Source organism: Branchiostoma floridae, chromosome 9 (genome assembly GCF_000003815.2).
Source record: "Branchiostoma floridae strain S238N-H82 chromosome 9, Bfl_VNyyK, whole genome shotgun sequence".
In the NCBI taxonomy this organism is placed as follows: Eukaryota; Metazoa; Chordata; class Leptocardii; order Amphioxiformes; family Branchiostomatidae; genus Branchiostoma; species Branchiostoma floridae.
The window spans coordinates 23,331,867-23,342,321 of NC_049987.1; the positions used below are offsets into that span (position 1 = coordinate 23,331,867).

Sequence of the window (10,455 nt, forward strand, 5' to 3'; positions counted from 1 at the left end):
AACAGTTACTCGCAATGCCTCCGTTGATTTTTTTTTCTTCGACAGCCATCTGTCATTTCGTAATAAACTGTAACGTTACTTTTTCCTTGCCGGATCTTTAATACTTCAGTTTGTACATTTATCTTTTCTTATCAGAGAAGGTGAGCTGAAACCCACCTGATTTTGCGAAGTTAACGTTACTTCACTATGTTATTAAAATGTTAAACGTTAATCAGTTCTGTGACGTTATGTTGGCCTTTATCGTTTGATATATAGAATTTTAAGATTCATTTTGTATTTCGCTTTGTAGATTGTAGTCTTTACTTGACTTTTCAAATTTGCTGTACCTTTTCTTGATTTCACAGAAGTTAACGTTACGCCCCCCTAACTTCACACAGAATGGTTCGTTCCAACACTCCCCATCACGTGACTATCACAAGATGGCTGCGCCCACACACTTCTGACGCGACGGCGAGAGTTTTCCCTCCTTCCGAGCACGTTTTCCGTCACATTTCTCACGTACTTCCCCTCCCAGACGCCATGGCCAGCCCTTCAGAAGCCAGACACCGCGCCATGTACAAGGCAGGGACGTCTCCGTGGCGGGATTCCTTCCGAAAACGGTGCCTGGACCGGCTGAAGTCGAACCGAGCGAAGATCGTGAACAGGTTCCGGGTGGGGCTGGGAGAGGAGGCTGGCGCGCAGGGCGGCGAGTCGGACGTCGTCAGGGAGGTGAGAAGAAGTCTTTTTCAAGGGCGTTATACAACGTCCTTGTTTCTATTAATGAGCCCTGATTAAGTAGCATGGAAACCAAACAAGTTTCCAGGGCCTATACAGGCCAACTCCTCGGCTCTAGGGCCAACATGCCCCAAGCAAGCTTCACATGCAACAGGCCCCGTCCCCGAGTTCAACCTCGACACTGACTGGGAAATAATAATAATAATAATAATAATCACCAGGTGTATTTTGCCAGCCAGTAGGTACCCATTATGAGTAATGAGGCTGATTAACGTGGTCGAGGCACCTCCTCGAGCACGGGACCCCCGTTTTACGTCCCTCCCGGAAGACGATTTCGTGGAAAGCTTCAATGGATAATAACTAATTATAGAGGAGAGTAGAGTTTTTGGTTTGAATAGTTACCTGACGCTTACCGATTCAAGAAAATAACTAAAGCAAAGTAGAGTACAGTTTATAGTCATTTCTACCACAATTCTACAACTTACAGTTGAACTTGAAGACAAAATTTTAAAAATCCAGTGCGGTCGGATACTCCACCAAATAGATTCCTTTGTATAGAATAATCTGTACAAATGTTTTGAGTACTACCCATTCGCAAGTTTTAACAAACAAGTAGGTTCAGGTCCAGACCGGGACCTGATCCTCTCGACCTGAACCAGACATGTACTATTTTCACATGCCTAATTGCCTCCATGAAATGTCATGGAGGTTATATTTTACCCTGCGTTTGTCTGCCTGTCTGTCTGTCAGTCAACAAGATAAACTCAAGAACGGCTGGGTGAATTGGTTTCATTTATATATATGTTAGATAGAATACATGTACATCTGTCATGTCTCCTTACCCTTCCCTACACTTGTAGGTAATGGAGGAGGAGTGGAAACGGCTGGTACAAGAAGTCACATCTGCAATGTCTACTCAATGTGTACCCATGTTGCTCTGCATTTTAGTTATTTATTTATTAATGTATTTACTGGGAAGGTAGAAGTGAAGATCAGGTCTTCCACACACTCCAGGATAGGAGCTGGGGGTCTCCAGATCCGACTGAACTGTCTACGCCCAGTGCAGAACTCATGATGCAAGTGAATGATTGATTGTTGATTGATTGATTGATTGATTAATTGATTGATTGATTGATTGATTGATTTGTTTCAGGTAATGGAGGAAGAGTGGAAGCGGTTGGTGCAGGAAGACAGCGTCACCCCCTCCAACTCTCCTGTCTCCGCCGGGGCCGAGGACGACTTGGACTCCATCTTAGCACTCATGGAAGACATCAAACAAGAACTCCTCAAGGAGGAGCACTCCATCTTAGCTCAGCTCGATGCCGAGATGCGGTTCGAGGAGGAGGCCATGTTGGCAACTGTGGACCATCACCATGGTAACGATGATGTCATAACGTGTCCGGTGTGCATGATGAACCCTCTGCTGCAGAACAAGAACGTGATATTCTGCCAGTGCGGCGTGCGGATCAACACGGAACAGGACTGTATCGGGTTGCACCACGTGAAGCAGCGACTGACGGAGTGCGTGACGGAGCACTCAGAGAGATGCGCGGCGCAGCCGGGGTTCACGGTCGCGGACCAGTGTGGAATTCAGAACCTGGTGATGGCCTGCGCCTCGTGCGACGCCTTGCAGATTGTCATCTAAAACCACTTGTGCAAGACTGAACTGTGATTCTTGGAAGAAGATATATTGTAACAAGGAAGAGGATAACAATGTTTTTTGGAACGAAAGCTCGTCTGTGTTGCTTGGTTGGTTGGCCATACAATTTAAGCTTTGTTCCAACACGCTTTCATGTTGAGAGTTTCCTTTGTGTCGTTGCAAAGCTTAAATTGTACAACTATATACAAGTTGTTCTTTGTACGCAACCAAGTGTTTTATTCAAGAGTAATGTTTCAGTGACCATCTGTCAGCTTTCTAGTGTGTTCATAACCAGCTAGAATTGCCCTGACGATCACCAGAATATTGTTCTTGGATAAGATCCTTAGTTGTGTACAAAAAACTTTGTTTTCTAATGACTTACCAACCAGATGGAACTGTTCACCAAGAAGAATTATGTTGCCATAGATTAAAAGCAATGGGCTTACGGATTCTAACAGCTCAGTTTTGAACATGTGAATATCAAGGAAATTTCCCTGCAATTTTTACAGAAGTCAGGAGCTACATGATTGAGGCAATATTTTGCAAATATCTTTGTTATGTTTTCAACTTTTTCCTATAGCTATTACTTTTAGGTATGGAAATGTTGAAAGTATGGATAAATTTGTACAGAGAAACCTTATCACGTGAAAAGTATTCTCCAAGCAGAGGTTAGGCTCCGACTTGTTTTTGATGTCTTATTTGGCTTGGCTTGTGAACAAAAAGAAAACCTGTTCAAAATAGAAATCCTCATAAAAACACCTGAAAAGATGTCCAAAACCAGCCGGAGCCTAAACTTTGATTTGGTGAATACTGAAATGATGATATTTAATTTCTTTACTGATGATGGTGTCTCCATTATCAGTTGGTAGATAGGCGACTGATGTCTGAAATAGGTTTAATCCCAGATTTTGGACTTTTCTGTTATATGTGCCGTATGTAAACCTTACCTTTTCGCTCCATATATAGCCGTGCTGATATTTGAGGGATGGACAAACTCTATTTTTGTATCATTTTTTATTGTTGCTATTTTTGGAGGGATACATGTCCATGTGTTCATTGACCAAAAAGATGTCATGTTTATTTTTTTGTTCCAATGCCATCTAAAACTAGAACTTACTATCAAATAAAAAGTGTAAGGTGTTAGCAAGACAGTGATAACATAATGCGAAGGCTTTCCACATGATATGTCAGTTCCATATAATTCTTACCATATAGTATATTTCAAGTTGATGTTATGTGAATAAATACATTACAACAAAGACAGGACAACAAGACTTCTAGTTAGTTTCAATAACTTTGAGCTGTGAAAAAGAGAAATATTTTGAAATAACATTGGCAGAGTAATAGCAATTGCAAAAGTCATTACTTTGCTGGACTGTATCATGTGTATATGATGTAATGTATGTATGTATATGGATGTAAACAAGAGCAAATAAAGCTTTCTTTTTATTCTTTATGAATGGTGGTGATATTGTTTCATGTTACATACTACTAATTGTGCTTGAAACGTCATTTTCATGTGTTTCCTGTTAATTCTGTGCATAGGACTGTCACCTCGGCTTTGTTATTTTCAAAATTTCGTGGGAGTTCCTAAAAATTGCTTAAAAACTAAAGTAATACGCTATAATCTTTGATTATGACTTTGAACTAACAGTTACACGGAAGTATAACATGCACTTTGCATAAATCCCGATAGGTGGCGCTCATGTACTGTGCATTGGATTGGGCAACAAACCAACATGGCTGCGCGCATCGTGGGGTGGGCGAGCAAATCCGAGTGGATTCAAATCTACCAAGAACTTTACAGCAACGATCCGGTACAGATCCAACATGCCCTAGACCGAGTTGTTGCTTGGAAGAGTCGCCTCGACACGAAAATGCCGATCGCGATAGACTGCACCTCGTCTCTGACTGCGGTTTGGCTAAGGGATAGCGGTGCACACGTGAGGGGGGAGGGGGGCAGTTCGGCACCGAACAGCCACGACTTGTTCCAGCTCCGGCTAGCGTACTCCATGGCACTGGCAAGGTAAGGTGCTGTTCGTATTGATAAGGTCAAGGAGGTTATATCACATAGAACCTCCTTGATAAGGTAAATGTGATATCAACATAGAAATATTCTCTGTGTCAATGTGTCCACTACGGGAGTCCACTCCTCCCTCAACTGAAGATGGTATGCAGGTACCAACATAGAAATATTGCTTTTTGATGAGAAAAAAATGTTGAAGAAAATATCTCTTTTAGGCAGCCTACTTTGATTTTCCTTAATTTGTTTGGAAGGCCAATTCTTATTCATGTGTTTCATAGCAAGGTGACGATAAATAGAGTGACTGCCTTCCTATAGTTACATAACGTTAGGGTGACCTGTATCTTTATCTGTATCTACTCTATATAGATATATATATCTGTAATACACCAGCTTCGCAGCGCGGCAGCAGCTGGTTATATTAGTATATCATTACACTGAACGACCCGTCACGACTAACTTTTGCAGAGTAGAGTAGATTAGAGTAGAGCACATCTATCTGCAATATAGACCTCTAAATATGTAGCGAAAAGCGTTGTTGGCACCCCCCACCCCCCATGCAGACCCTCATAATAAAGGACCCATCACACTTATCTGAAAAAGCAGGTGTCCTTCCCAGGGTGAGTAGATGGAAACACAGACATCAACAATGTTACATTAATACAGGCAGCTAAGGTCGCCCAACTAGCTGAGGCAATTACAAAGGGATGGCCTTGGGCCGAACAAATAAATAGATAAATGATGTTGTGTTTGTTGTTTATTTCCCAGGTTCGTGAACCTTGTGACGGACGCGAGCCAAGACAAATTCTACATCCAGCCTGTTCATGTCATGGCCAAGGAGGTACGTTTAACTTGTTACCCAAGCCCCCTTCCATATTATGTATGAGATTCGCTTTGTTGAAAAGCGTGATATACTAAAGTGATGTGAGTGAGTGAGTGTGTATGCCTCCTTGGTATGAGTGAGCAAGTGAGAGAATAAGTGAGGATGATCAAGAGTGAGTGAGCAAATGAGAGTAACTTTAAATGAGTGAGAGTTCAAGCAAATAAGTAAGGATTAGAGGGAGTGAATGAATGAGAATGAATGAGATCCCACAATGGAATAAGATAGTACTAAACTGAACAAGGAGTGTAGTCAGCAAAGAGGTGTCCATTTGTCATGTAGTAGCTAAACACACTCCTAGGCCATCTTCACTCCTCTGGCAGCTTTTGATACTATCTTATATGCTACCGTAGGATCTGCTTGGAGATTATGAAAATGAGTGAGTGTGCAAGTTAGTATGTTTGTTTGAGTAATATCATTACACCATTGCCAACCTGCATTTATCGTTCCCACCACCAGATGGCGCTGCCCGAGTGGATGGTGAGCCTGCGCCACGAGGCGACCCACCGCAGCCTGCCGTCTCTGCCCGTGCTCCGGTCGGGGGCGCGCTTTGCTCTCGCCTGGCTGAGAGAGAAGTACTGGGAACCGCAGCTGCAGCAATGTGGGGAACTGCCAGGGGGAGCCGCTGAGAAGGGGCAGTTAGATGTGGAAGGTAGGTTTTAGTCTCCAAGCAGATCTATGGTGGGCAAAGGCAGTGTCCAAGGGCTGAACAGAACTTGTTCAATTACTTCCCAAAAAAATAAAATCAGGGATAGGCAAGAAAAACAGGAGTACTGAATGAATTGTGATTAGAATATAATGTAAATGAAAAAAGAAACCATTTCCTACTAAATTATCTCAAACACAATTAAGTTTAAAATCCATGTTTCTGACTGTGAAGTATGTTTTCTTCGTTTAGAAATTTGTTTCTCAGCAAATGAGTGAGTGAATGATTGAAGAAGTGAGGAAAAGATTTGGATCTCACACATTTTACCATTCCTGATTGATGAAGCATTTTTCATAGTTTTCATTTAACATAGTTTTTATGCTCATCTGTTTTTCAGAAGTGAGACAGGCAGTAGTTGGACTGCTGATATCATTTGAACAGCATCAGTTTGAGGTGAGTATGAGAAACGTCATCACTATCCTCCTTGGGCGATAGCCTATTGTTTCCAAGTATTATGCGAAACAACAACTAAAAAGAAAACTAACACAATTCTTACAAATGACGGCACAAAATGTACAACTCTGTCTTTGTCACAGATTTTATCGGAAAGAAGTACCAAGAAGAAGAGGAGTCACCACACAACACTTCTACAAGAGGTCCTCTCAAACCTGGCCGCTCTCATGGCTGGAAACAGGTGAGGGCTCATAGTCAGGATGCATTTTCATTGAAGTGCACCAAACAGGGACAGGGAGCACCTCTATCTCCAGGTATATTGGGGGACCGTGATATGAGGAATAGCAACAAGCGTGCGAAGTCAGCACGGGGCGAGGTAATCCACGCGTTCGGAGTTTGCGTGAAGTTGCTAAAAACTCGTCAATTGGCACGAAACGTGCTATTCTTCAAGCGACGCTATCTTTACACGCATGCGGTTACCGTCACGCGACAGTAATTCCGCACCCGTGCAAAGATAGCGGCGTTTGAGAAATGGCACGTTTCGTGTGGAATGACGTGTTTTGAGGAACTTCACGTCGTGTTGTTCCTCGTTTCGGGTACCCAAAACATAGCTCCTATCTCAGACCTGTTTATGACTGTCTTGTCATGTCAATGTCTATCAGCTGTCACGTGACAAGGAAACTGCAAGACTAGATCTGACAGATTGATAAAGAGACAGAGTGTGTCTCGAAAGGTTCACAAGCTACAAACTGTTGTTGTGTGTATGTTTGTTTAGAATTTTGTCATGAGCATTTCCATTATATTTCTGCTGACTGCTACAGAATCGTTTCAACCTCAAACTTAAATCACCAGGACAATCTCCTTTCCTCTTCAACCTGAAAATCAAGTCCCGGAAAAATTAGAAATGAAGTTATAATGTCTTTTTTCTTCTTTCTAGGGAGACTGTCGTTGCATGCCTGTGTCGCCGGGGATTCCTGATCCCCACACCTGAACAGACAACGGCTCTTGGCTTAACTAACTATGATGTCTTTCCTGGTAAGTATACATATTTTAGCGATGATCTGAAGAGGTGCCTCATGCATTTTTAATGGGAAAGGGCTAGCAACCCCTCCCTGTAAAAATATACCCGAATACTGAAATAGCAAGGACACTTATTGTCCTATGTGTCATGAGCTACTACAAGAATCTGAACACAAAAGGTGTTAAAATCACAGATGTTTTTACTTATTTTTTAGGCCATGTTGATTTGATTATATGGATGACATCCTCCGGGAACTCCAAAACTGATGCGAGCGAGCGAAAAAAAAAAGTTTGGCCAAAAAAAAAAAGTTGCCTTCAGTATGAAATCAAAGTGGCCAGGAAGGTTGAACATAGGACTAAACACACATAGTATGGTATACCAACAGTTAGGTGTAGGGACCAGTACATCATACGGGTGCAAAACATTTTTTTCTTCTTGGACCAATACGAAAAAAAAGACCAGAAAAAAAATAGAGGAACAGGTTTCACCAATTACAAAATGGACACACTATGTCGGCAGCCATTTGGGGTCTAACCGGGGCCAAGAAGACAACAAGAGCGAAGTCAAGTAGAGTTTATAGTCAATTGCACCAAGTTTCTACAGTCAAAGGTACAGAGACAGTTAGCCTTTATTACATGGAGATAGGGTTTTAAAATGCAGTGGGAGTCCAATAATCCACCAAACAGATTCCTTTGTAGCAAAATTGACCAATTACCATTATTTTTAGTATTGCCAGTTCTCAAGTTTCCACAGACAATCAGGTCCAGGTTCATGTCCAGACCTGGAAATGATCGTCTGGACCTGAATTTTCTGTACTGGTACCTCCCCCAACCAACAATAGATTTTTTTTCTTTCTGTCCTTTCACATCTTATTCTTTGACTTTAGATTCATTTTGGCATTCTATGGCATTAGTTATCTGTTTTCTGATACTTTTTTTTCAATCTACGGAATATTTGTGCTCATTTTACAGCTGCTTTGCACAATTTATTGTGTGGTCGAAAACTTTTTTTTTTTTTGGAAATGGCCAAAAATTGGTGCGAGCGCGGATGTCATCCATATAATCAAATCAACGTGGCCTTATCAAAAGATTAATGTTTTTTTTTCATGTTTCTTCGTCACAGAAAGCGATGGATCAGAGTTGCCACAAATAGACAAAAAGTTCCAGGACTTTTGGAAGCCAATTTTTGAGCTGTTACATCAATCAAACAGCATCCCCCCGTTGTTAGAGAGACTTGTACAGCAGCTGGGTACTTATGCAGAGGAAGATTTGGAGTTTGCAGTGGGGTGGATAGCATTGATCACAACAGCACAAAATTCACAAGGCAAGTATTCTAAAGTTTGTAGTGGTTTAATGTTCACTAAAAACCTTCGTTTGAGATTAAAATATTCTTTAGCAAATATTGTCATTTGATGACTGTAATGTTGGTGGCACTGTATCTAATCTTGCAGACTCTTAAGGTGCACTCTCACTGCACTTGCGTGAAGCTTGCTTCACTGTGGGGTCTTTCACTGCGTCACTGTTTTGTTGTAAGTATGACTTAGAAGACGACAAAATACACAAAAAGTAAGAAAATTTGTTCTTTATCTCTGAAATTCGCTGAGTATCTTTCAAACCACGCAGTGACGCAAGCTTGATGCAAGTGCAACTTGAGAGTGCGCCTTAAGGAGTATGAATATGATTTTTTTCTAGATAAGAAGAGTCTGGAGAGACTTCTGCACAAGGTCAAAGTCGAGTTGCCATGGAGACGGTTGATCACCTGTTGCCTAGCAACGCCCAATAAACACACCACACCTCTGGTCCACATGTGAGTCCTGTGTATGTCCGTCTGCATTTTTTGTGGCTGACCCATGTAATGAGCTGTTTCATTGTCAATAAAGAAAGTAATACACAGGTATAACAGGTGTGTTGGGTTTGGATGGGGGAAGCTAATTGGATAGGCATACAACTTCCTTGTTGTGCCAAAGAGTGTGTTTGAATGTGTGTATGGCACTATGTGTGTATGTGTATGTGTGTGTGTGCACGCATTTGTGTGTGTGTGTGTGTGCATGTTTTTCTGCACTGCAGTTTTTATATGCCCTGCTAGAGGGTGCAGTACAATGCCTTCTCTTCTGTACACTTATCTAATGTCAAAGTAAATTGTCTCATGTAGAAGGGATGAAAGACAACTAGTACAAAAATGGAAATGGGCACCAACCCAAAGCATGTCTTACAGTTACAGATGTAAGGGCAACTTTACCTTTTTTTTTAACACTCCATTCTTCTTAAATATTATTTTTCCCCTTTCTCCAGCCTGTTACAGTCAGCAGATCCACCGTTTTCCCAACACAAACAAGAGACGTTCCAACAACTCTGGACCATCTACACCAGAAATACTGCACCATCCGACCAGCCTGTACCTGACTCTGTTTTCACAGCAGACATGGCAAAAAACAGGCTTCAGGAAAAACAGGAGGAAAGTAGAAGAAAGGAGCTAGAAGTCACCACTACTCAGGAAGGATCTATGTCTATGGATTGTAGAGAAGAAAGGACACAACCTCCGTACAGGGCATGGGAAAAATGTAGAGGTAACAACAGATACTTTTATCATGGAAGCTCATCTGTGTTGGTAGTATATAATCATTTAACAGTTTTCTATGTATAGTTGGGCATCAGTGATAGTATTTATATAAATTGTAGCAACCAATTACAGTTAACATCATTTTTCCAATATAGATACAACCAAGTAAAATTTAGCACAAGCTTGAATGTTTGAGTTTTATCTAAGTTACATCTACACTTCCTGTGGTTCTTAGCAATGTACCCTTATGGTTTCAAGCCATTCCAGGAATTAAGTACAACCAAGAATTAACATGTGCTTTTATATAATGTTTGAGATTTCGCTTCCTGCAGTCCTTATCAATGTACCCAACAAACAAACTCATTATGTAAATTTCAAACCATTCCAGGTATTATTATAGACATCCTGTACAGGAAGCGTGTTTTTTCTGAGCATTTGTTCTGGATTTTGAATAAGTTTATCACAATACAAGTTCTTGCCCGAGGGCTTATTGCATTAGTGATAAAAAATGATAGACAAA

General features: G+C 41.4%; 2 protein-coding genes across 2 annotated transcripts; both read left to right on the forward strand.

Annotated features, from left to right (window-relative positions):
- Positions 1-375: 375 nt before the first annotated feature.
- Positions 376-3,083, forward strand: LOC118423542 (RPA-interacting protein B-like). Its single transcript, XM_035831729.1, has 2 exons — positions 376-708; positions 1,868-3,083. The coding sequence occupies exons 1-2, from the start codon at positions 379-381 to the stop codon at positions 2,357-2,359; spliced, it is 822 nt and encodes a 273-aa protein (XP_035687622.1). The 5' UTR covers positions 376-378; the 3' UTR covers positions 2,360-3,083.
- A 971-nt stretch (positions 3,084-4,054) lies between these two features.
- Positions 4,055-9,186, forward strand: LOC118422353 (ribosomal biogenesis protein LAS1L-like). Its single transcript, XM_035829873.1, has 8 exons — positions 4,055-4,379; positions 5,145-5,217; positions 5,716-5,908; positions 6,300-6,355; positions 6,499-6,596; positions 7,293-7,390; positions 8,499-8,699; positions 9,068-9,186. The coding sequence occupies exons 1-8, from the start codon at positions 4,093-4,095 to the stop codon at positions 9,184-9,186; spliced, it is 1,125 nt and encodes a 374-aa protein (XP_035685766.1). The 5' UTR covers positions 4,055-4,092.
- The last annotated feature ends 1,269 nt before the right edge of the window (positions 9,187-10,455 follow it).

Excerpts from the sequence above, each read along its gene's own strand:
- LOC118423542 (XM_035831729.1), top strand. The coding sequence starts at position 379 with ATGGTTCGTTCCAACACTCCCCATCACGTGACTATCACAAGATGGCTG. Across the intron at positions 709-1,867 it reads AGTCGGACGTCGTCAGGGAG|GTAATGGAGGAAGAGTGGAA; the intron begins GTGAGAAGAAGT and ends GATTTGTTTCAG.
- LOC118422353 (XM_035829873.1), top strand. The coding sequence starts at position 4,093 with ATGGCTGCGCGCATCGTGGGGTGGGCGAGCAAATCCGAGTGGATTCAA. Across the intron at positions 5,909-6,299 it reads GGGGCAGTTAGATGTGGAAG|AAGTGAGACAGGCAGTAGTT; the intron begins GTAGGTTTTAGT and ends TCTGTTTTTCAG. Across the intron at positions 8,700-9,067 it reads AACAGCACAAAATTCACAAG|ATAAGAAGAGTCTGGAGAGA; the intron begins GCAAGTATTCTA and ends ATTTTTTTCTAG.